Source organism: Anabas testudineus, chromosome 14, assembly GCF_900324465.2.
Source record: "Anabas testudineus chromosome 14, fAnaTes1.2, whole genome shotgun sequence".
Taxonomy (NCBI): domain Eukaryota; kingdom Metazoa; phylum Chordata; class Actinopteri; order Anabantiformes; family Anabantidae; genus Anabas; species Anabas testudineus.
In genome coordinates, this window is record NC_046623.1 from 605,921 (window position 1) to 633,333 (window position 27,413).

At 38.5% G+C, this 27,413-nt stretch overlaps 1 protein-coding gene and 1 non-coding gene across 3 annotated transcripts in view; both read right to left on the bottom strand.

The window, feature by feature from the left end:
• The window catches only part of alcama (activated leukocyte cell adhesion molecule a), a 42,230-nt gene that overhangs the window by 5,517 nt on the left and 9,300 nt on the right, over positions 1-27,413 (bottom strand). For both annotated transcript variants that reach the window (XM_026371930.1, XM_026371929.1), the window contains exons 2-12: positions 9,379-9,485; positions 7,987-8,206; positions 7,022-7,086; positions 5,177-5,264; positions 4,396-4,572; positions 3,232-3,356; positions 2,638-2,770; positions 1,661-1,773; positions 1,101-1,224; positions 688-809; positions 26-155 (exon numbers count right to left, since the gene is read on the bottom strand). In XM_026371930.1, the coding sequence (XP_026227715.1) occupies positions 26-155; positions 688-809; positions 1,101-1,224; positions 1,661-1,773; positions 2,638-2,770; positions 3,232-3,356; positions 4,396-4,572; positions 5,177-5,264; positions 7,022-7,086; positions 7,987-8,206; positions 9,379-9,485 (1,404 nt within the window). The remainder of the gene's footprint in view (positions 1-25; positions 156-687; positions 810-1,100; positions 1,225-1,660; positions 1,774-2,637; positions 2,771-3,231; positions 3,357-4,395; positions 4,573-5,176; positions 5,265-7,021; positions 7,087-7,986; positions 8,207-9,378; positions 9,486-27,413) is intronic.
• Positions 21,069-21,204, bottom strand: LOC113171175. The gene has a single exon (XR_003299678.1). It is a non-coding gene; the product is annotated as a U4 spliceosomal RNA (small nuclear RNA).

Below are 27,413 nucleotides of genomic sequence, written 5' to 3' on the forward strand. Positions count from 1 at the left end.
TACTAGTTTACAAGCATTAACTTACCAGAGGAGACATTGATGCTTATGACATCTTCGCCCAGCTTGTTGCTCACTCTGCAGCTGACAGTCAGGTTTAGCATGGGGGTCACAGTTATTTTATGGATGGCCTTGCCGTTGATGTAGGTACTCTGCTCCTGGATGCATTCACAGAAATAAGATAAATTTTATACAAAATCCCACAAAAAAAACAGGCTCTGCAAAGTTTTACTGTACAGGATGTATTGTATATAACTTGACAGACGGGAAGAAAGATAATGGAAGCAAAATACTGCAGAACCCTGAGTTGATGTCTGCAGGGTTCAGGTAAAGAGTAAACACAAAACATCCTCTTCAAACAACCCCAAATCCAACATGATGAGGGAGGGAGAAGATCAGAGAAGGATTATAGGGTCATGTTCTGTCACTGTTAGCATTTCCACTGAGGTTACTAATGCATGAGGGTCAGGGCTTCTTTAAAACATTTATTCATCACACTGTACCTTTGTGTTACATTAAAAATCTAGATGTCATTGTTTTATATGTTTTCCTTATGGTATAAAAAAAGAAAGACATTGGATAATCTGAAACCTGCCAGGACCTAACCAGGACCAGCCTAACTTCACATTTCTCTGCTACGAAGCTGCTAAATGCACACACACAGAAACACATTCACGCTCTGACACTTACGTCTGTGCTATTGACGCTCCACTGGAATTCGGGCTCTGGTACGCCCTCAGCCTCACATGTCAGAACTTTGTGCTGGGCATCACCTGCACGATGCTTGGTCAGGCTGGTGATCACAGGCTTTCCTGATGCAAACACATCATTTTCTTACTGACATAGTTCAGTAAAATTTTATCACACACACCTGTTTTTATGTGAAAAACACTGGGTTCATAAATCATTAATGATCTCCAGCTTTTTCCAAAGCAGCAGATTGAATCCAGGTGCACACTACTGAATGTGCTTGTTGTGAAAGAGATATGTACTAGACAGTAAGTGTTTTCTTTGAGGTGTCTCAAAGTGGGTGGTGTACAGTATACAGTAGGGTACCACTAATTCAGCCAACAGAGGAGTTTGACTATAATGCACTTACTCACCTTCAACAACCAGTTCAAAGCCCTGACGTTGCATCAGGCGGGTCATGGAAACTTCACATAAGTAGACTCCAGCATCAGAGTAGGTCAACTTGCTGAACTGCGGCTCATTCACTATGTTTCCATTCTGAAAAAGTCACAGTCACAGAGTCACTCTGTGTTTTCTGAAATAAAGTTTACCTAAAGCACTGATTTAAGTGCAACAGTAAAACACAGATCATCAATTCCATAAATTTTTATTCTCCAGGGTCAATGGAATGTTCGTTTCTTTTCAGAACAGATGCAACTATGCAACTGTCATGTGAAGCTACTAAAATCTCTCTGTTAACACAATGAATACATTGGGCCTCATGCAAGGACATTTATTCTGGTTTCAAAATGCACAATCATATTAAATTCCATGTTCATTAGATCAAGCCATTATGATTCCTACATAAGTCCGTTTTCCAATGCAGGAGAAATGTTGTTTGTCTGTTTATGGCACAGACATTTCGTTTACACAATTTCCTTGTATAGTTCAATGCCATTTCTCTCATTAACAATCCAATCTCAACAACTCCTACCTTTGTCCATTTAATTTTATGGTCACCGGATGCACTCTTTTCCACTTTTATAGACAAGGCGTCCCCCACTGTTTTAACAACCCTCCCAGTGAGACTCAGATTCAGGTTCAGGTCTGAGAAAACAACAAAGACAAAGGATGGTGATGTTGAAGGCTGCAGGTAAGCACAGTGTTCATTTATTCTGCTGCCTCTTATCACAGCCAACAAAGCCTTCACGTCAAAGTAACCTTGAAGGGGATTAATTCAATGTAACTGACTATAAATATAGTGTGTATTGTTACAGAATACCACATATGTAATTAAGAACAGGGCTTACTGTTTTTAGGGAAAGGTCATCATTTAGCTTTTGGCAGGAAACACGTCACACTAAAAGTTAGTACATGTTTAGCTGCCAGAGGACTAATGGGAGTCTTCTTCTATGAGGACATGTTTCTCTGAGAGAAACAGTTTAGAAAGAGCTTTTTTTATTACAATCAGAAGGCCCATTTGAACTGAAGTCTCAAAAACATACACATGGGAAGAGGGGAGTAAATACTAAAAGCAGCACGGGTGGATGGTAAGAGGGAAAATGGCTTATCAGTTGCCTCAGCTCCTCACCCACCTAAACACTTTGTCACTTTGCACACTCAATGTCAGAAATGTATAATTAGGTCCCCTCCTCCATGCCTGGCACGCCACGCTCTGCCTTCCTGCCAGTCTGGGCTCTCAAACTTTAAATATGATTACTATTACTCTGCGGTCATAACTTTATTAACAGTGAATAAAAGTGCCTTGTTATTTATAGGACATGAACAAATTTCAATCAAGGTGGAAAAAACATAGGGGAGTTTTAGGGAGGACACCTTTGGGTTTGATTGAGCCAAAGACAAACTGAGGACAGAACTGTTGCAGTTTCCTGTCTGTGCTGCAGTAATGTTTCAGTATGCTAATGTTGTGTCACAGTATGCTAAGGCTGTGCATATGTCATGAGTACTCACAGTTGACAACAATGCTCTGGGATGCCTCCACCTTCTCGTTATCAGCAAGAGAGCATTTGTATTCACCCGTAGCCTCTCTGCTGATGCCAGACAAAGTGAAGTTGTCTGAATTTTCCACCAGCATTTTCTGGCCCTAGTGAAAAGAGAAAAGGTGGAGGAGCAGGGAGAGGAGAGAGATACTATTAGTTTCAGTCAGTCAGTCTGATAATGAGAAAATCAGGAAATAAAAAGACAGCTGGTAAGGATTTAAGCAAAAGAACGATGCAGAGGTCAACTTAAATATTTCTAATTCAATACGCTCACCTATGGGAATGATGAGTCATATTTAGGGTTTTGAAAGCAACAATTTAACCATTATAACAAAATGTTTTCATCCATTAGCATCACTTATCCTAGAGATTTCCCAGCTGTCACTGGACTATGAATACATCTACAGGCAATTTATACATCAGAAATTCAACTGCATGTGTTCGGATAAAGGGAACCCAGATACCCAGAGGTAACCCAGGCACTCAAAACAAAAAAGGGGCCAGTCAGTCTTCCAGAGCAGACAGCTTTATCTTCCTACATGTTGACGTTTGGGCTCTGACTGACCTTAATGTGGAAGAAGAAGGAGCTGGGTGGAGGGTTGCCATCAGCTTTACATTTCAACGTCACATTATCTCCTTCTACAATAGGACTTTTGGACATGATTTGAAGGTTAACTTGCTCAGATGGATCTAAGAGGTTTTAGAGAAAAAGAAACACAAGAAAAGTAACATGAATAACTAAAATTGACAGATACCTTCCACACAAATAAATCATCCTCACAGTGGAGAATTTCAACCATCAAGCAGCACAGATACTATACATGTAATAATGAAATAGTCACAAGGTGGGACTATCACTCTTTTAGTGTGTAGACAACCCTCCCTGCACAGGAATATATTGGAAAAAAGTCACTTTGATAGCTTACTAGCTGCATATTCCCCTTGCTATAGCTGAGGACTAATTGGATCCAATAATTTTATTTATTGATCCAAGGCTCCTATCTTGTTGTATGTTCAAAGATGTGATCAGGAATACACTGACTATAAGTTATTTTTGTAATTCTACAAAAACTCCTCAAATGTGGAAAAGTCAAATACTGTTTATTTTATCTACAAGGTACTGCATCTTACTGTACATGGATTTAAGTGAGTATTTTAAGAGTGTCAGTGCTTTTAAGGCAGTTTGACAAGAGAAAATAACATCTTCTATGACTGTACTCAATAGATTCTATTTTTAAACACTAGACTGCAGGTACAGTATGAATTTGCAGTGGACGTTTGACTAATGGATGGCCTCAAAAGTGCACATACTGTAGTCCTCTTAAAATAAATAAACTTGAGCAGACTGTTGAAAGGAAAGCTACGAAGCTATGACGTGTGCATGTGTTGCAGTTAATGTATGTGTTATATCCATGATGAAACTGAAAATATCAGGCTAATTATTATGTGTGTGTGGTAAATTTTATTTGCTACAGTGCTCAGTCAAGACATGTAGTGGTTATTTGTATAAATATTTCTGAACAGCAAAGCCTCAAAATATATTTTGCATGAGACTATGATTTTCTTCTGCATTAAATCTGCCAAACGTTGTGTAAACCTTTATTAAATCACACTGCATGTTTATTGTAAAAAAATAATTGCAGATGTCTAATGAATATAGAATGTGTAATGAAGGAAATTAAATGTAATAAAGATATGGAGCCTAATGGTGGTGCTGCATTCCACTCACAGTGAATGGGAAAGGGTCCTAGCTCAGTCGTCTTATTGGCCAGCACATGTGTGGACACACAGGCAAAGACTGGGCGAATGCCAATGTCCTCTTTGGTGGCTGCATACTGGAGGGTGGAAGAGGTGGTGGATAGGCCAGTGGCTGGATCCAGCTTCATACTTGGGGTGATCACAATAGCTGCAGAGGAACAGACAGGCTGATGACAACCACAGAAACACACACACATAGAAGTGCATAATAGGTTGTGTTTTTTTCTTGTTTAGCTGCAAAACTAAATTGACTGGATGTATTATATGAAAGCCAGTCCAAGAGATGAGAGGTTAATAATAATAATAATAATAATAATAATAATAATAATAATAATAATATAATGTATACTTTATGGACTGCTCTACCACCTGAGCTACTGCCGCCCACTGTTATTCATTATAGAAAAGTCTAAGTTGCCTTTTACAAACATTTTTGTGGTTGTCTTTACTTATGCAATAATGATCCCAGGTCAGTAGCGTGGGATCAAACAAACTTTAGTAAGTTTACTGCTGGCGCTGGTCCAATTGACATTTTATTAGCCCATATTACAGCATCCTTCAATGGTGAATGGTGAATTTCTATTGTCTATTGTTTAAGCTGTCATCTTGGGGAAACATGAGTATTTGCACTTTCCCATCACTGTAGAAAAACACTTACTACCCCCCAGGGGGATCTACGAATGACAGCATCTTGTGTGGTGGACTGTTGGACAGTTTCTGATTTTGTCAAAAAACTGTATGTGATGACTTACCTTTCCCGTCAGTGACCAAGAGTGTTCCGTTCTTTGTCCATGTGATCGTAGCAGCAGGGTTTGCATCGGCTGCAACACATGTTCCAACCTTAGCAAAACAGAAGATGGAACGAAACAAACAGAAAATCAATATAGATAACATCTACACAGAAGAATGTAGAGGGACTTTTTCATACATACATTATAGTATTACTATTAAAGTGATTTCACTCTGAACAGAATAATAATGGAGCACAAATTCCTGCTGTTAGCAGCTTCACTGTAAAAGCCAACAAACAACTGTCTTATTCAGGGATGAATGACTTTCTGTGTTCATAAGCACACTGTCTCCTTATCTCGTTGTTACATCTTCAGCACTGTAGGTCAGCAAAGGTAGTAGAGATACGCTGTGTGTGAACCAGATAAAGAGTGAGTCACAAGAACATTCCTTCACCCTAACCCCCTGGTTTCATATCCTGTATTACAGCCTGCCCCACTGAGTAAACATGACTCACAACAAACAGGTCTTTGAGTCGTCTGTCAAGTAATGCAACACTGTAGCAGAAGAACTTAAAACTAGTTTTGTTGTTGAGTAGTTATGTATGCTCTGTGAAAACAGCACAGCCTTGTTTTTAACAGTTTACCTAAGATCATCATAAAGAAAGATATAACAACTGCCACCCGCACCAATGCAGCCTTTGTTTTTCATACATTGTATGAATTCCATTTCAGTAAGAAGTAACCATGGCCTCCATCATCCTTCATGCAAGTTAACTTAAATCTTCCACTTTTGCTTGTATTTCTTACTCCGACTCTCTCCACCCCTTACTGTCTCTCTCTTCTCACTACAAAATGCTTAAAGTATTTCAACAGCACCTGAATTTTTAGGTGGAAATAGCAGTTGAGGCAACCACATTCACTTGATCCATAATAAATGCGTATATGCTGCATTTGGTGGAAGAAATGTGCACTGCTTGCTAGAGCTGATGACCGCTGTGAATGTGCTGCCCACAGTTTTTCAAAAGTTTTCTCTTTTTGCCAACACATACTTCAGAGAATGTCTTTTTAGAGAATGAAAGTTAATTGCAAAATATGGAGGCAAATTCTTGAAAGAACTCCAAAATGTATCCATTGTTTCTAGCACAGAGACTCGTGCACACACCGTCTCTCTTCACATCAGTGTTCTCCAGTCATAGCATTTTAGTAGCAACTGGAAGAGACATGTTGATACAGGGTTTAGTCATCTTTCACCACTGCAGCTGGTTCACAAATCTATCAGACATGAAGTGATGTTTAAAGCTTAACTGTATAAGCAGTGATAAATCACAACTGTGCATTTCAAACACATCATGGAATCATCTTAGACATAAAATGATGAACGACCTATATAGTGAACAACTCTGGCTGTCTAATTTCTGAATTTGGTTGTGCCGCACAAAAAAAGCATAGCTTTTGTGTAATGAAGATCCAATGTCAGTGTTTTCTAGAATGCAAAGTGACAATAGTGGTCTGCTAAACAAACTAGAGTTAAGATTCAAACAAGCACAACATTGTGAAATAATTTCACAAACTCTTGTTTTTTTTACTTCTTCTAAGGCCTCAGGCTGCTTGCACTGTGTAAATTATCCTGTGTCCTGTTTGCTCCAGACAGGGACCACAGCGGCAACTTATCTATCCTCAACTGGTTTCCATGACCTGTACAAAGTTACATTCACCATGTAGCTACTACTGCAGCTAAGTGGATAAATATTTACATTCAGTACATAATACCATAATACTACATTACAAATGACAGCTTGCACACACTGTGTGTAGAATTCTTTTGGTATAATAAGACAGTGTCACACTGGCTGCAGTGAATCTTACCGTTGTTGGTTTGTCTTTGTGCAGCACGTCAGTTTTGTCCATGATGTCAACTGATGACGGTTTCTCTGCAAACGCAAGAGCAGACAATCAGGTTTTAGAATCTCAGAAGTGTGTTTCTATGTGAACCGAGGAGCACAGTAAGCAGAAACACTCAGCTACTGGCAGTAGACATCTAAATTCTTTGCTGCAAACATTTTGTGTTGTTAATATTCAAGCTGGAGGACATATACACAACAATCTAATACTCTCTAAGGCCTATTTAAGCTCTTCTTGTCATGTCTTATTTTAGTTAACGGTAACACATACACACAATGTAGCTCTCTACCAGTCTGCTTAAGTTTATTTATTTGAAGAGGACTACAGTAAATATGTGTACTACTAAAGCCCAGTCTCCATTAGTCAAAATTCACTGCAAATTCATACTGTAAAATGTTTAAAAATAGGATTTATTCACTACAGTCGATGGAGATATATGTTATTTTCATTTTACAGGCATGACAAAATACTACACCTTCAGCTTTCTGGTTTGGTAGCCTAATATTTTTTAATTGTTAAGTAGTTGTTTTTATGGCCTTATTAAGACATGATGGGGCTGTTGTGAAAAACACACACATCATGTGACAGACATGCAGCTCATTATTTTATCTCTGCAGCTGTTCGTATTCTTCTGACAGTGTCCATTGCATATTCATTCTTCAATAACACTATGTTACAGCTCCCACCATGTCTGATCACCATGTCTTTTATGTAATGCTCACTAATGGCACCAAACCTTCAACATAACAGGTTTGTTTTGTCAAAAGGGGAAAAAAATCACAATACGAATATGAGTTTTCAGATAAAAATGATGATCCTACATTCACAAAAGAAGATGGAAGAAGACCCCAAAAAACAGTAATTTCAGATTAATTATACAATAAAGTTAAAAGGATGATTGTTATTTAAATGCTGTGTGTGAAACTTACTCAAAACAACAACAGTGACGGGGTACTCCATGAGGTTAGTGACTGACACTACCATGCAGGTGAAAGTCTTCTGGTCTAAAAGGGAGGCCTTGCTGATGAGAAGGTTGAACTTGTCATCGATGCTGACCCGTGTGGCGTAGTCATCTGTTGCCTGAACTGTGGCCTTGTCATTGCTAGCCTGTTTGACTAACAGATCTCCAGCAGAGCCATCATCTCTTTCCTAAAGAAGAGAAAAGACAAGTGGACTGTCCGTACATCAAAGTTCTTCATTCCTTAGTCAGAATCATCTTTGATGAAACAATCTAGGACACTTTATTAAACTTGTCATTCAACAAATCTCAAAGAATATAACAGTAAGATCATTCAGTGCATGACACATGATAAATGTATGTTAATTAGAAGAGGTGCACACTGCTAAGTCATATTGAATGTCTTAAAAATTTTAACCCAGGCCCAAAGTCCAAACATATTGAGTTTACAAAGAGAAGTAGCAGAGAACCAACATCAGTCATTAACTTTGTGTCTTCTCTCTCCTGTAGTTGTTTCCTCCTCTCTGTCTCCCTCTCTCTGTACTTTTCTGCAGGTATCCTCAGCCTGGAGCTGTACATCTCCAGAATTCAGTTGACCTGCCCAATGTTCTTGCTGCTTGTTGTTGTTTTTATGCCTGCTTTTCTTTTCTCTCTTCTCTTTCCACTCACCCCAACCGGTCGAGGCAGATGGCCGCCCACTATAAGCCTGGTTCTGCTTGAGGTTTCTTCCTCTAAAGGGAGTTTTTCCTCTCCACTGTTGCCTAAAGCATGCTCAAATGGGATTGTTGGGTTTTCTGTATCATGTTTTGTATAATTATTCTCTGTAAGGTCTTAAACCTTGCACGTGCCTTCAGATAACTTCTGTTGTGAATTGGCGCTATACAAATAAAACTGAATTGAATTGAATTGAATTAAAACAGTATCTCCATTCTAGGAATGTCTAAATGACCTCTCCAAGGGTTCACTAATAACACTAAGCATTCTATTGAAATCCTGATTGTAATTTAGCCTTTTGCTGAAAAAACTGCCTAAAACCTCTATTATATTTTTACATGTTACTCTTTGTTACTCCCACAGCAAGAGCAGAGTTTAATCTGTTTATCCTTAAATGACACCAATCATGTGTAACCATGTGTTTTAATGATGACTGTCTAGGAAAGATGCAACCCCCTCCTTAAAAGCAACACACACTTGTTCTGTCTTGCAGTGCACCCTAAAACACCCAAGTATAAATTAGAATCAGAATTTTGAGTGAAAAGCTTCCTACTATAAAACAAAGGTTCTATTAACACTATGGCCCTCAAGACATCAGTAAATCTCAGACTTGTGAGCATCAGTATGCTGTGCATCAGTATCTACTCACATATTTCCACTTGATGAACATCAGATCCTGTGGTGGTGGAGCTCCTCGATTGCATGGTACAACAATGGTCTCTCCATACAAAGCTGTCACCTTGCCTGTTCCACGCACTGCAACACAAATTTTTTTTCATGAGTGCTGCTCAAATGCTTCAATAGAGCTGCATTATGGTCCCAGGATGTTATTATATAAAAAAAACAGCAACAAAAAAATTTAAGTATTGGTGGGGTTCATACATTTATCGGATTAAAACTCTTTAATCAGTGCTAACAGCAGAAAGAACAGAAGAGTTATGTGACTCACTTCTCTATTATCCCCATGAAGACTGTGGTTAAAATAGACAGCTCCTCTCAAGTATGAATGTCTTAACCACAAATGGGTGTGAACAAAGTAAAGTCCGTCCTCCACAACACTATGTTGTAACTCCCAAAGCCATTGAGCCATATTTCAAACATGCCTCCCATTGAGTTTGATGGCAGAGGTGCAAGAGATTAAGCTCAGCGCTCTGTGTGCTCTGAAACACAACCACAAATTCTCTATCCACAAAAGTGAGGGAGCACTGAGGTGAAGTAGTTGCAATGACAGCACAGCCCAGTCATGTGCAACATGAGAAAGGGGTAAAAAAGGGGACAGAAAGAAGATGGATGGGTGCAGGTCAGAGCAGAGTGCAGGGACACTAAGGTCTTCACGCTCCAACTCTTTCAGTTTGAGCTTTAAGTCAAACAGGCAGAACACGAGGCGGTTCAGATTCTGCTCATTCCACAGTGATGAAGACAACCAGCGCACACGTACAGCTGCCGACTGAAGAGGCTGTTTTGACTCAAGCTGGGCTTTATGTTTGACTTTTTATGCATTCATACCTCTCAGCTAATGTTCAGTTGAGTTTTCAAGATTCAAAAAACGTTATTAACACCAGAGGGAAATAGTTTTGCCTTGTTACAGTTGTTCTCAACACAGACAGAAAGAAAGGGAACCACAACCAGAAAAGAGCCACACCAACACAAATACAGAATAACATCAATAAAGGAAACTTTGTAATCTTGATCAGTTTCTGGCTGAAAGTGCTCCTCTGTCCAGCCAGCAAACTGTGTAGTGGGTGGAAGGAATTGTCCAAGATTGAGAGAAATTTGGACAGCATCCATTCAATTCAATTCAATTCAATTCAATTCAGTTTTATTTGTTTAGCGCCAATTTACAACAGAAGTTATCTCAAGGCACTTTACAGTGTAAGGTTTAAGACCTTACAGAAAACCCAACAATCCCATTTGAGCAAGCTTTAGGCAACAGTGGAGAGGAAAAACTCCCTTTAGAGGAAGAAACCTCCATCTGCCTCGACGGTTGGGGTGAGTGGAAAGAGAAGAGAGAAAAGAACAGCAGGCAACAAAGACAAAAACAAGCAGCAAGAACATTGGACAGGTCAACTGATTGTGTTTTAAGGGTGTTGAGGAGGCCTGTGCCATATCTTATTGTCCACGGTATATGAATATGACAAATCATGATTTTCATAAATTTCTCCATAATACTGTGATATCGCATGACTGAGTCATTATGTGTCATGCTGTGATGTAAACATGAGTACGAGTGCAGTAAGAAAAGAAATATGGACCACAGTGAAGCAAATATTTCATAATCTATTTTTTGGGGCTTTTTTACTTCATTAAGTTATCATTTTTATCATTACCACAAAAATATTGACATAGGTTCAAGTCAACTGTATATTGTATATTTTTTATAGATGACTAGCACATACATGTTGTATGTGCTGAATGAGTTTTTGAGCAACTAGCACAAATGACAATGTTTAAATCTGTAAGTCCAAAAATGATCGTCCTTATTCTGGAAGATTGAACAAATCTGTACTATAACCTTGATATAATGCATAATGCCAGTTTTGGCAGTTCTGTTTATTCACAAGCAGCCAGCTTTGCTTGTAGACCAAAAAAAAACCATACCAATTTCCCCAACTTCCATTAGTACAAAGCTTTATTGATAGTATCATATGTCACAGAAATCAGACACAAAGCTGCCTTCAAAGTAAGACTACCGTGCATGCAATGTACTCAATGCATAGTGAGTTAGCTAAATTTATCATCTTTGAACACAATAAAGTCATGAAGAAGTAAACAAACTGTCTCAGTAGGAGTGAGTTGGAGCCAGTTATGAGACTCTGTGAGCATGGAAACGTCTCTAATTGTAGGAGATATGAGACAGTTTGGTTGTTGTCACTGTCCAGGTTCTTGTTAATGGAATCTGCATTCATACAAGTATGAGACTTTAGAATGAGTGGAATCAAAATGGTGTGTGTTGTTTCATCACCAAATGATTCAACAAGTACATTTTGTTGGTGACCAGCATAAACCAGCGGAGGGAGAGAGAGAGAAAATAAGAACCTGAATCGCCAGAATCAGGAATGTGTCTAAATCAGTTAGGATCATCCACAGGGATGGTGACAGAGTGGAAAACCCACTTCACGGTGTAAGTTTACTAATGAAATTAACAAAATTAGTCAAAGTAGTTTGGGTGTTGAGTCATAACAATATGTCATAAATCTCATCAAAACTTTTTTTTCTGACCATGTATATTACTAGTGTCATATTGATGTACGAGAGCATATTTTGCTCCAGTCTGCTACAGTAATGTTTATCATACATACAGAAAAAAGTCAGTGTCAGACTTTTAGCTGAGCTCAGTTTTAATATTAAACCAGAGTGTTTATGCTACAGCGGTATGCACACTAGATAAACAGTGGCAACATGATCTCATGACAATCACTTAAAGAGGCACATAACCCTAAATTATTATTTTGTTATTATGCAAAAAAATGCATATTAAGCTTTTGTCACTTTGGATTCCCTAATCGTCATGTAACAGACCTGACTTCGGGGACTATATACTATATATAAATACTACATACAGTATTTACATACCGCACATACAGTATGTGGTGATGAACACAACTAGGGCACACTTTGGGTAGGAAGTTGATTTGAAAATGTCCATCTGTGACAATTGTTTTTAGATCAGCTTGTTAAATGACAAACAATGTTGTCATGTTGTTTTTATAACTTAAGGCCTTCAAGCACAATGTAACGATTGCCTTGAGGACAGAGTATTTTATATATTACTGATTGAGTATCTTAAGTGTTACATTAACAAAAGAGCTTGGGAGCCAAGAACTGTGTTTTAGTATTGTTCACAAAGGTGGTAAATATTTCAACTTCTCTAATCAAGAGCTAGAAATTACAGTGGGGGCAAAGCAGAGAACAATTTGCGTGACTTTCTTTATTGGGTCTCAAATAGTATTTCTGACCTACAATAACGACAAAAGATATTTATATATCTTATTCAACTTTCTTCAGGTGCAATGGTCACCAACAACTGAAGTAAGACTGTTTCACTTTAGAAAATACCATTAAAAGTTTTGCCATCTATCTCCTGAAAGAATCGTTTAATAAACTTTCAATAACTAATTATGCCAAGTGTTGCTCATAGGGGACTACAACAACTACACTGTCAATCTTGCTACAATTAATCTGCAGAAATCATTTTAGCTCTCATTATTGGAGACGGGTGAGTGTATTTACAAACAGCCTGCTGGGCTGTCTTTAGTTAACTTTCATGCAAAACACTTACCCACTATTCTTACTCTTATCCTCAACTCATCTCTCTTCAAAAAGCCTATCAGAGGGGTTGCACTGTTTTCCATTTTGCCGAATTTCTGCTGGATTTGTTATCTCTTGCTCTCATCTCAGTGTGGCTGCAAAGCTACTTAGGATTTTTAACACCCCACTTTTTTTATCCTGCCACACTTGGGAACCACCTTTTGCAAATAGAAATCTGCAACCCTCTATGTCTTGAAGGCACGGTTTTATTTGCTCTAGTAGCTCTAACACAATTCCGTTTATCTCATGACTATCCACCAGCTGAACAATGCATTCCAGGGGAGATGAAGACAGGCCTTTCTGGAGTTTCCCCATCTAGTCTTCATCTCTACTAAAGCACCTAAATTCTCACTGCAAACTTGCTTTTCATATGTTTAATAAACTTTTGCACAAATAGAAATGCATTTGATTGAAACATTTGTTTTTCCTCTCACATCTCTTAAGCAAGCTCTGTTTGTTATCAAACTGTAGGAGACGTCGACAGGAAAAGCAACCAACTTGTGGTTTGTCATTGACAGGGAAAAGCAAGCGTTTGTTAGTATTCCATGATGAAAGTAGTTATTTGTGCCCTCCAGTGTTTTCTTTGTATTCCACTTTAAATGGATTTTAGCAAGAGCATAAAGACGTCCTCATATAATAATTCATCCTAATCAGCCTCATTTAGTCAAACTATCATTCAATGATGGCTGTGCAGGAACTGGCCCAAAGCTCCAAACCATGCCAGTTAGTAGCTGTCACGGTGAAATTTGGTTCCTTGCATCAAAGTCCAGCCTCCAAATCAAAACGGAATTATGACTGCACCTTCTCTCCCGAAACACCTCCCTCCTGGAAAATAGGGAGTATGGTAAAGCTAATAGTGTGTGACAATACAAAGCATCAATAAACTGGTTGATTCATTACTCATCACCTTCAATGCTTCTAGCAAACAGAAAGACTTGTCCTTTGTTGTGGAGTGTTTGATTTGGTACAAATTCAGTTGGCCCTTCGTCAAGTCACATTTGAGTGGCAGCACAGACTATATACATCCATATGTTTCTTCTATGTTGCCTTATATTCTATTTTGCTTTTACAGTTTCTGTATGTGTGCTAGGGGCATGTATGTTTACATTCCTAAACATATAGGTCTAGACATGCATGCATTACATTCCTAAACACACATACCTATCTTCAGAGGCCCCTGTCTGGCAGAAGACATCTACACACGACACACTCAGTCAGCCTCATTTATCAACCAGTCCAACTGCTGTGTCTGAGCATTCATGTAGAAAAAGCTCTAGTGATTATTTGTCCCTGCAGACACAAGAGGAAGCATTTGCATGTCTGCTGTTGCTCTAATATCTCAAATGTTAAAGGTGCTTATTCAGGCAAGGAGTTGATTAATATGCATTAGCATAACAACACAGGCACTTGTCTCTACTCTGGAGCATAATGGGAAAAGCTTGACATTGCTTTGATTGCTGTGAATGGTGGACAGAGAAATGAAATTTATATGAATGCTGTTTGTGCTGGATGGTGTAAAATGACAGTGGCCCTGTACTGTGCGTCTGAGAAAATTTGCTCTGCAGCATATATTTGATAGATGAGTAAGACCATCATTCTTTCACAAGAGAGAATGTGCTTTTAGTCTTCCAGTGCAGAGCATGTGTAGCCTAGATGCACACTATCAGCAGCTTAGAATTATTAATGACCTGGTATACAGCAGCTCTCAGAGTGACTGCTGAAGTTTTTGTCAGTGTAATATAAAAAAATCTGTCTGAATTCTAAATGAACCACAATGAGCTAAAACCTAAAGGTTTACATAGAGATACTTTCCATTTTGTTCTTCAATCACCTAAAGTATATCTGTTTCTGTAAGGAACAACATATCAAGTGACAACGTGAAAAGGATCACCAGTAATGATGAACCTAAGTGGTAAATGTTCTGCACTTATATAGCACTTTTCTACCTAACTTGTACTCAAAGCACTTTACATTGTGTGTCATTCACCCATTCACACACCGATGGCAGAACTGCTATGCAGCTGATCTGACTCACCAGGGGCAACTTGGGGTTCAGAGTCTTGCCCAAGGACACTTTGGCAGCTGGGAATTGAACCACTGATCCTATGAGTGGGAGTCAACTGTTCTACCTACTGGGCCACAGCCACCCAATCCACACAGAATTGTGTGTCAACTTTGCACTTTTAGTTACTCTGGTGACCACATATAAATGATAATGATATGCCATAACTGCTGACATTACTTTTCAAGCATACTGTATATATCACTGTGTTTATGAACTAAACTGACCAGTTACGTATCAGGAATCAGCCCATGCATGAGCCAACATGTCCGAATGTGAGGATGAGCCAGAGACACATTGTTTTTCCTGTCTACGGGGGCCTATGTTCATGAGTCATCAAAAGAGTTGACAGTAATCAAAGGTAAACCAGACCCCTGACCTCTTTCCCACCTAGTGCTAATAGGTTCTGAGTGACTGAACAACACAAATTATACAATGCTTGGCTGCACAAAGCACATTTAAAAGGCTACTCTAGTGATTTATTGCCCTTCAGTAAAGATGTAGAACTAATGAAAGACTTCTTTAATGGTCTAAATCTGAGCTACAAAAAAGGCAGAGACAGCATGACTTTAGGTCATATGCATAAGTCAACCTCCAAAAATACTAATGATATCTTATACTTCCCCTTTCATTACACCCTCTTGGCTGGAAAGGTCAACACCCCCAGTTCCCTGTTCACATCTCATGACAATTCAGTTTAACTTTGTCTACGGTTTTAATAACATTCCTTTACATATACAGGGTTCCAAAGAAGCAAAAACCTACTACTCTCAATAACGCTCGTATAGTGTTAGTAATGATGTCCTACATGATCACACAATTTTCTTAAGTTAAAGGACTTTTTGGGTTGTTTTCGATGTTGCCAGCACTCACATCTGAACAAACAACACTGGACTGTTAAACTTCACAATAATAACCAAAAAAATGTTTTCATGTCAGAATTCAAGTCTAATTCTGTGACTGTGATACCTGAGTCACATATCATTTTAAGGCACAGGCTAAAAAGCTAAAAGTGTAAGTGATGAAAAGTGTGATTTGATGAAAGAATTTACAGTGTATGTTTGTGTTACAATTGGGCTCTTTGAATGAAAGCATTCATGGCCATGGAATGAAAATATTTTCAATCTTGGCTGTCATTATGATTGCAAAATTAATCTGTATTTGAAAGCTATGAAAGTCTAATCTTTTACACAAATCTGTAATATTATCTGTCTTTCTAGGGTTTAGTTCCTTTTAACCCAAGATGCTTGCAGGATCTGGGATAACTATCAGAGGTTAATGATGGATACAATATCAGCACTTAAGGGGACAGTACTGTACCATCTGTAAGGTCCCTCACCCCAGTGTAAAACTACACCTCTAGAGGCCAACTGCCAAGCTGTTAGGACCATTGGTATTAATGTATTATGTTGCTGGCACTTAACAGATAATTTGTCTCCACCATAACTGGCAATCAAGAGCCCATATGTACATCAATGCACATGTCAATATCTGACAGCAGAGCCATCTGCATCAATCTCAACAGAAGCCAAAGTGAATATATTTAGTTGCAGGTCTGCACTAAAGTGTCAATGTATACTGCTTGCATAGTCTCACATTACCACCCCTCATTTGCTGTAACACCTTACACGACAGTCAGTACCTAAAGGTCAATGTTGATTGGCTGACAGATGGACCTTTTATTGGCAAAAGGCTGGTTTGTTTCACGTTGCACAGCATTTTCTTTTGTAGCTCACCAATACAGGAAAACCTTTTCATGGGAAATCAGTGTATAACCGATGCAAAGGCCATCTCAGCAGAGCATGACAGAGCCTTCAGTAAAGTGATATAGTAAAATGTAGCCTTTAAGTCCATTTGGCATTTTAGTATGCGAAAATAATTGATTTTACATGTTTATAATTAAAATATAATACAAAATACAAAAATAATACTAAATATACATTTTTATACAATGTGGTATTAGCTCAGTTAGGTGTCTAAATATCCAAGTCTCCTTGGGGACACAAATAGCCCCCACAGTTACTTCATAACTGTTTATACTTTATATTTAATTAATTCATACTTAAAAGTATTTTGGTTCTCTCATAAAAACAAAATATATACTAAAGGTAAAATGACAAATCACACTTTTTGTATTTAGACTCTACTGTAAGGAGAAAGAGTTTCACATGCTGTATTAGTGTATGGGGAAAAAGTCTTTAACTTTTATGGTGGACTGTTCCTTTGAACTGAACTGTCTGAGTCGGCGTTACAAAATCATGAAACCTGCACTAGTCACTACAAGCTGCTTTAATACCCAGTTAGGCTAATCACAGCTTTTATTACAATGCGTGTGTGACAGCAGTTTGAACACAACCGTTTTTCACTGGTTTAAGTCCATTAAATCCTCTACAGCTGAAGATACTTTTTAAAATGAGGTTGAAAATTTGCTCTAGCGTGACGACATGTACATCTCTTACATGTAGAACAACAGAGCTACAGCAGCAAAGGTGGAGGTGAGACCTTCGCTCCATCACTTCTAATAAAATAATGTTTTAAAAGTAGAAGGGTGTGGCAGATGCTGAATTTTAACAGCTGCAGGCTGGCTTCAGTTAGGTTTGTTAACCCCTACCCCTCTGCATTCCCGCACAGGATCTAAATATGGACACTGCGTAATGATTTAGGAATGCTCACCTGCAAAAACTGGAGAAAAAATGCAAATTGGTTATTTTTTCTATCAGTGCTGACAGCAGAATACTAAGTATGTTCATCCTCTGAACAGAAGAACACACAGGCAGCGTTAAAATGCACTTTGATTACCTTTGCTTTATTCACATCTGCAACAAGAAACCCACAAGATTCCTTTTCACAAGACAGTGTATAGATTTTATGATATGCAGTGTGAAGAAAAGATCTGCCAACAGTCAGCATGTGTTCTTGTTGCCATTTGGATTTGAAACAGAAGGCCAGTGACTGGTGTCATTGAGGTCTAAACGGGCCGGCAAGTCCCAGTGGATTCCTCTGGCTCAGACAGTTCTGCTGGGTTGTCGAAGTTAGGTGATCTGTGAATTCTGTTTAAGGTGTGCTGACCACATCTGTCATTTAGTATTAACAGAAGCAAACAGTGCATGAATATGTCTAATATATAACACCTAAGAAACTTGTATTGACTTTTCTAAGAGTACTTCACCAGTCTCAAACAAATTAATGCATTTACACTCTGCTGGACATTTTTCACACACTGAAGAGCACAGATTAAAATAGTGGAGGGGAAACAGCCAAAACATTGGCTACAAATACAGTTCTAAAGTGATTAGTGCAGACTGGAAAGTGGGTGTAGTGGGACAGTCCTGTATCACTACTCACACCAGGAAATGATAAAAACAAGCCCAGAAACCAGCTAAAATGAGACAAGACTGGAACAAAAGGCAGATCAAAGAGCTACTACACCAAACAGAGACTGTGTCATCACAGACTGACCATTGTATAGTTACTGGTAAAACCCCCTAATAATAGAGACATGGGGAGCACCTACCGTCAGCAGAGCCCTACTACTCTACTATGCATTTGTCCCATGAGCCAGTTAAGTCCACATTGCAATCAGGCCCTTGGAGGACTGCTTGTGGGAAAACAAAGTCCAGGGGAGAAAAGGTACTGCAATGGCTAGTCTACAGGGAGGGAACAATCACTGGCTTTTAGGGTAGTGAGAACTTCATATTATGCTCTATGAATAGAATGAGGACACTTATACAAACACAAGCAAATATTTTTTATTTCTCAAAATGTATAGAAATTTAAGGTTTGACCCCAAATTAACCTTTCAAACTGCTCACAACTGTGGTGCTACTCCATGCAAATTTATTCCCACAAGACATTAAAACCTAAATTTGCATATGAATATATTTATTATATTCAGACAAGCATGTAGTGCAAATCAGCATCCAAAGATTATGGATAAACACTTCTGGAATAAACACGTTGTTTCCTGTTGTAAAATGGATCTGTTTTTCTTAGGTGCCCTAATCCTGACTGATGGCAAAATATGTTATTTTTCTAAGACACAAACCTGTAGAAGCACACACCCACACTATATACATCTCATAACATCAGTCCATTTGTCCAACCATACACGTAAAGCATGCAACCTGAGCAGGGATCAATAACTGAAATCTGAGCCTTAGTGCTTCCAATGAAAACCACCAGTGACTCAGTTACAGTTCAGTGATAAAGCCACAGAACTGCATTTGATTCAGTGGAATGTTTCCGTCAAGTAACCTTGTTTACTTTTTTGCTGTTAGATGAGGCTGTGATTATAATTATGATTATGACATCAGTGTTGCTAAAGCCAGCTGGTGGTATTAATGTTGTGGCTAATAATATTTACACACAATAAACCTGAAGATGACAGATGATGAGTAAATATGGTAAAACAATACATATGTGGAACAAACATTTTGTTAACTTTCCAACAACAAAAAGAAATGCTTCCCCAGACGTTTCGGCTCAAACATCAATCACGAACAGACACAGTTTCTTTTGCAGATGCATACGCTTCTTCTCGACAGAGCATTAAGTTGTTGCAGAGCAGCTCACTGCCTGCAGCTACTGTGAATAATTCTCCCAACACTGCAGGTGTTACAGCAGAGTCCTATCATTACCCTGCTGCCTCTTAACCTCTTTCCTGCTTCAGCCCACCTTTCTTTTTCATCTCTCCCGTATGTTTCAAACTATATTTTAAAGCCTGAATAACAGGTTTTATTGAGCCCTAATCCTTAGCCTTGCTGCTTGAGAACTTCACATTGGGGAGCAAATTGATTGGCAGTTCATAATCCTCTGCTCTTGCATGCACTACACACATGCTTCAGTACCTGCAAAAGTCCTGCATAAGACAAAAAGGCTTTTCTTTGGTATGAGCTTCAAAGGCATCTGGACAGACAAGGTGGAGAGAAAGAAATGATAAGGCAGCGCTCTGTGTGTTTGCTTTTGCCTTTGTTACTGAAAAGTAGACCTGACTCACTGCACTCACACACATAGTGCTGAATTTGCACACCCCTAGGCCTAACTAGATAATACTATCTTGGTACACATATCAGGACATCACATACACACTTCAATTTCTCTCTCTGGGATACGATGCGTGAGGTCTTTTTAATGAAACAAAGTCCTTCAGTTTCAGATCTAGCTTTTGTTCCTTTTATTCAACTTTGACCTTTAAAGAGTAATTGTAAAGTTGTCAATACTATATGCCACAACTACTATTTTAAACCCTAACTATCACATAGCAAGCCATCATTATCTGTGCTTAAGAAATAAAGGAGTCAAATTGGCACAAGAATGGTGTGAGATCGCCAGTTCACCGCAGATGAACATGATCCAGAATGTCACAGTTGGACCTCCTCTGCCATAAATCATCATTGCAAGCAAAGGGACAACAGCCCTGGAAGCCATGAATTTTCTCAAGGTGTTTTTGGCTACTGTTTGAGATTGCTGTCATTATCACAACAACAGCAACTGCCCCCAAAGTAAACAACCCATGGGTTAGCTTGGTCAAGGAGACTTTAAAACTAAATTCTGAAAGGAGTCTAACTGAAGATATTGATTACTGGGAATATTCTTAGTAATCTTATTTAATTGTTGTGAAATGTGCTGTGTAGAAACTGTCTTTACCATGGCTACATAGCATGACACGATAAAATAATTTTTTGATGTCCTGTGAAACATTACATACATTCATGCCTCATTTTCTACTGTACTTTTCCACTGCATATGCTCCTATGTTCACAGTTCTTTAGCTTCAGCTCTCTTTGAGCAGGAAATTGTGTCTTTCTCCTGCTGTTCCCATATTCCCAAAGCCTGGAAAAAAGCTATTTTAAAAGTGAAAGTGAAAAGCAGCCCTTCAATTCACTGGCTGTTGTGTAGGTTATGTGTGGGTAAAGAGGAGAGACTGGCTATATGCAAATATATACAGTATTATAGTGTATACACATAGGCACACGGATGGAAGATAAAATGTTGAGAGGACAACACCTTTTTTGTCTTTATCTTGCTTTGTGTAAAGTTTTCAACTAGCAATAATTGCACCTCAGATAAACCTCATGGGCTACGATACTGCCACTGTGAAAGAATATCTTGCTTTGCCTCTCCCCCTCCAACCATAAGGCCAACTGGATGGGAAAGGTCAAGGAGGTCAAACTCTTCCAACTGTCTCTGATCCGCCTATGGCGGATGTGGTGGGAGGGAGCCCAGGGGATGAGCGGTGGGATAGAATTGCTTTGGAAACCTTTTCATAAAGGCTACTTTACCCATGCTACCTGGGAAGAATTAGACATTGAATAAATGGTAAAAGCCTCCTTACTGTCCCAGGTTACATTTTATTTATCATACTTCTACCAGTGTGTTTAATCCTTCGTTGAACAGTGTGGGCTAGTTCTAGCCAAACTCTAGTCAACTGCTGATAGTGGAAATGATTCTGTTGGTGTTGACACTACTGTGGTTTTCATTTTTCACAGTTCACTCTTCTAATGTCACATGAAATGTGTTTTTTGCATTTTGAAACCAACTGATTCAGGGTAGGGTGGTAAATGAATGGCTACACCATATGCCGCATAACAGCAGTGTCCTGGGTTTGAAACCTTGCTGGGGACATTTTCTACATTTCATTCCCCTTCTCTTCTTTGTTTCCAGTCTCTAACTTCACTACAGTCTCTTAAATAAAGTTAGCAAATGCCCAAATTACAAAACAAAGATACACATAACTCAGTGCAAATCACAGATGTGATCTTACATGCATTTATTTCCTCACGCCTTGACTATTGTAACAGTCTGTTTACCTGTCTCAGCCTTAAATCTATTAATCTGCTCCAGATTGTTCAGAACTCAGCTGCAAGACTATTAACTAGAAAAAGAAAATATAAACACATCACTCCTGTCTTAGCTTCCTTGCACTGCCTGCCAGTATGTTTTAGGATACATTTAAAGATTTTATTATTGACTTTTAAAGCCCTGCATGGCGTTTCCCCCAAATATATAACCAAGCTGATCAGCAATAAGATCAGCTGACTCAATAACATCTTTTAAATCTTTCCTTAATAATATCTCTACTGACAAGCCTTTTCTAAACTTTACTCCTCATTTAGGACAACTTTCTATTTAATAAATGTCTTTCCTTAGGAATTGGTTTCTTTTCCTTTGGAAAGACTGATGACTGATGTTGTAGTTGTTGTAAGTTTTATTTGTATTATTGTTTATTGTTTCCTGCACCCGTGCTTGCTCAAGTTGGTCTTGTTGGGCTACCTGTGTTTTTTGTCTCTTATGTGAAGCCCTTTGTAACACGTTTAGAAAACTGCTCTATAAATAATTTTTTTTATTATTATTTTTTATTATCTGAAAGAACAAAGAACTGCATCCTAGCCTCATGCTGTGTCGAGAACCTCTGCTGCTCCTTCTGCCTCTCTCAGGGGACTAAATGTTATTGCTGGTCGGCTCCCAAAGTGAAACACACACTCTTCATATAAACTTCCTGATTAGCTGCAGCTTGGTCTCTGTGTACCCCTTTATGTGGTATCCTGTAGAAGAAGATGGTGATGGAAAGACAAGTACCCTTGAGAATTGAGGTTAATTCATTCTATATGGGATAATACACAGTGCTTCTTCAACAGGCTGGAGGCACCAGTGTGTCTGCAGAGCCCATCAGCAGGAATGGACACAAACATTGGTCCCTCTTGTTGTTAAAAAAATAAACCTAAATGCCTTTTTTATTATTTACTCAGTAGCCAATTTGCCAAAAACAATGTGCACTGCATTTGTTTTCTGAACTCAGGAGACAGACTGAGGGACGAGTGCAGCAATTAAGAGTGAGGAAGAAATGTTGACCTTCAGCAAATGCTGTGTCGTTATGCCTGTTCGCATGCATGCACAAGGCGAACAATTGCTAGATGAGTGAATTGCATAAGTGCCTACCTCAGCAGAAGTCCATTACTAGAAACACAGGAAGATTCTACTTGTTTATCAGCCTTGGAAATTAGTGGGCACCGCCTGTCAAGTGATGCTCTCCAGCAAAAGGTTAAAAAAAACTCCATTAGCAGCAGAAAGAGGGTTAAAGCTTGGCTGATATGGGAGAAGGAGACGCTACACAGAACTGTGAATGGGTGCTTTATCATGACGATGTCTGTGGATGGTTATCTCAAAACAACACATCCAACCTAGGAATCCACTTCCCTTGAAAATTAGGCCTAGCTTAAGCTTAACTTAGAGCTATATAGATATCAAAAGGAAACTTTTAGAAAACACTTCCTAAAAGGGGTTTGATGCTCTTGTAGGAAGCACAAAAATCAGGAAATACATTCACATGCATTTAAGTAACCTGGTAACTGTGACTCCACATACACTACACAGTATACAGAACATGCAGCAGATCAGTAATTTGACTTCTCCTCTACTCTGACTTCTTTAAGAAGTATGATTTGAACTATGTAGTCACATTTCTTATTCTGAGCTTACAGGCAGCATAAGAAGAATAAATTAGGTGTAATGATGTATTCAAACATAATGGTGTCGTTGGAGGATATGTCAGTGGCCAAAATAAATTCTCAGGGTAGTAAGTGGCACTATGAGCTGTATTAAATTGTTGTTCCACGGTACGACTAAATTGACAGTGTCTGTACAGCAGGAATGTAGCAGTGTGTGATTTTCAGGTTTCGACAGTCTGTCAATGACACAAAGGAAAGACACAGCTGTGTTCATGGGAAAGAAAAATATATTCAGGGTGTTAGCAGCAATTTATACAGTGCCAACAGCAGAATAAGAGGAAATAAATAGGTCTTCTCACTTATGTAAACAGGGTGGCCAAATTATTGGAAACACATCTTGATATAATGCACTCCAGTACGACTCCACCCAGAGGAAATTGTTTATGAATCCATCACCCACTATGACCTCAATAATAAACAGTGTAAAATGTTTCTGACCCTTTCAACTTAAAAACTGAGACATTATACCCTTAAAAAAGTAGAATTCCATACATGGCAGAGTTACTGTATCGATTTGATTGAAGTGTACCTACTAAGTAGTGTAATGCTGTCATGCTAATATTAGCAAACCAGCTAAGAAAAAACTAACACTGGCTAACAATCACACACACACACACACACGCACACATATGTAAGACAGCAAATAAATTAGGACATATCCCATAAGAAAACAATATCACATTATCAGTAACTGATTAATGTGGAAATTAGCTGTTTTGTGGAATTCAAATGGAATAGTGTTATCACTACAATGGATTCCTTAAAGTTATTAACTCACAAATCCAGTGTGGCAAACATATTACCTTTACTGATTTTCTAAATGGAACATATGGATTTTCAATGGACAATAAACAATGTCACAAAAATTCATTTAATTTGAATGAAAAATATATGATATTTGACATACAAGAAACACAGCAAATTAAAGAGAGAGATTGCCTGCTGTAGAGCAAGCATTATAAAGTCTCATTTAATTAATTCAAATATATTCTATATATTTCTTCTGTCTTTTGTTGTATATATCAGATATTGAAGTCTTTTATTACAATTTTTCTACACATCCTGCTGTAGCCTTTCTTGTTTTCAAAAGTTATTACAGACAACTCCTTTTAGTTGTTTAGATAATATGTGAGCCTTTGGAGGTGGGCTCTGCTCCCTTCAGAACTCTGGCCTTCCACAGACATGCTGGAATTTTGCCCTGGAGCCCTCGACCAAACCTTTTGTTCTCTGATCACCTCGCTAAGAATTCTGCAAGTATTAACTTGCCCAAAAAATATATGGAATCTCCTGGCTAAAAGCACATACTGTTAAACAATATGACCACCTCATCGGGATTGTTACATACAGTACAGTATAGCCAGAATGCATGTCATGACTATGTTTGTGTTTGATGTAAATATGTAATCAATTGAGACAGAGATGGAGATGATTACTTAAACCCCTGGGCTATTTGTTTATTTTGCACATGATTAACTGAATTCAACAAGCATTAAAACAGTCAACAAACTTAAAAAGGCCACATCAGGCTTCTTGACTGCACCAAAGCATCTCTTTTCAAAGCTATGTGTTTCAGCTCAAGCCTCAAGAGGCAAACAGAGGTAGAACAAAGCAGTAAAGCCTCGAGTTATCTATCTTACATTTTAGATTTATTTGCATTTGACAGTTTTCACTTCTCCTGTGGTTGGAAGGGATCTTTAAATATTTTAATGGCATTTCTGTCACAATCCCTCTTTGCAGTCTGCACTGCAGCAGTCCTATACAAGATAGATGATAAGAAAAGGAACAAATTCAGTTGTGGAAGGATGAAAAAAGACCCTAATTACACCATCGAAGTCAATGATACAATGGAAAAGTTGACAGGTAAATTGATCCATATCTCAACAGCCCATTTGTATTTGAAGTATAAATTGATTGATCACAAGCAGTTTTATTTCAGATTAGGCTGAAATTTGCTCAAGTAAACCTTTAAATCCTTTTGAATCTAAGTGTGAGTAGCAGTGGTGCATCTCCACCTTTAGACTGCCAAAGTACTGAACATGTAGTCCATGTAGACATAATTTTTCCAAAATAAGGCAATAGATGTTATTGTATCTGTGAGAAGAAAGTGACAGGAAGCACACCTTATTCTCTGCTGTCCAAAGAGAGGCAATGTGAACACAACACTAAACGGCTGCTAAATGAATAGCACTAGAATAAAGGGATGGTCAAATGGTATTCACTTATGTAGCGCTTTTCTACCTAACTGGTACTCAAAGTGCTTTTACAATGTGTCTCATTCACCCATTCGCACACACAAGCACGCAAATGGCAGATTGGCTATGCAGCTGATCTGACTCCCCGGGGGAAACTTTGGGTTCAGTATTTTGCTCAAGGACACTTCAGCATGTGACAGGAGTAGCCAGGAATCAAACCACCAATCCCATGATTGGTAAAAGACAGAGAGGACAGAGCATAGACATGGCATGTTTGAGTCAAGTAGAGACAGAGATTAAGTATTGGCGGGAGCTGGGGCTGGGAATGAGCCAGTTCCTCAATAGCTTCAAATTATTTTTATTAACCACTGCATTTGTCAGTAAGAGACAAAGGAAGTACTGCATCTTTGAACTTTGCTGTGTAGATTAGTTTCTATATGAAGAAAGGAATGGCCATAGCAGCATGCAGAAAAAACGGTTTCATTATCATCCAAATATGACTGTGTTTTTATCTCGCTCTACTAGGAGATTTACACAAAGCCTCACAGAAGTATCCCTTCAACCAAAAAATTCTTACTTGCTTTCTTATCGGAGGAAAAAAACACATGGAGAAAGAGTTAAATGTACATACAGAAAGTGTGTCAAGAGCTGCTGCTGCTACACAAAGACACAATCGTCCAGCATGAAATACCTGAGAGTTGAGACAATTCTGACAGACAGCTTGGTGGTGGTGAGTGTTATCTTTGACTCTTTCACAGGAGATAACCCTGGTATTTCCGCAATAAGGCCCTAAGAGGTAGAGCTTCCAGTGGCTCTCATACAGTCTTAAAGTTAAATGTGGCCAAAATTTCCCAGGAACGGAAGAAAGAAGCAGGGTATAGCATGTCTGGTCTTTTGTTGTCCTTATTCTATATTGTAGAACAATAGTAAATTGTGGCACTTCATGAAGACTTAGTAAATCATACATAAACAGTTTGAGCCCTCACAGTGACAGCAGTTTCTTTCTTAGAGCCTCCAAAACATCCCAGCTATCATAAACCAGAGGTGAGCTTTGTTATTTTATGTAAAAAACCTATTAATTGATTGTATACTGTGGTTATTACTAATAACTCTACTGTGATGCAGCAGCTTCAAGCTGTGCCGTTGCGCTGCACTGCTATGACTGCTGTGACCAGAAAATGTGTCCTACTAATGAACACGTATCAATATATTGACATGAAAGTTCACACAATGATCATCTGTAATTTCAAGTAAATTACAAAAGAGTCATTCTGGAGTTGCACCTTATGCCATGTCGACACCAAAAAAGCTTCAGCTGTGGTTTTGTAGTGCACATGTCACCCAACCAACATGCTTCTATTTTAATCACTGTAGCTGTCTATGACCTAAAGGACATTTTTACACTTTTTCAGGTATACACATCTAAAATACTCCACGGAAAGAAGTGAACCAAAGTATTTCTACAGAAAATAAAGACATATCAAATTAACACAGCTCAAACAATCTAGTTTTCAATGCTGCTACTACTACTACACCTATACTCTGGGGATTACCATGTTTTTATAGTCAAACAAATAAAAATAGAAAGACATGATGACACTATTATTGTTTTAAA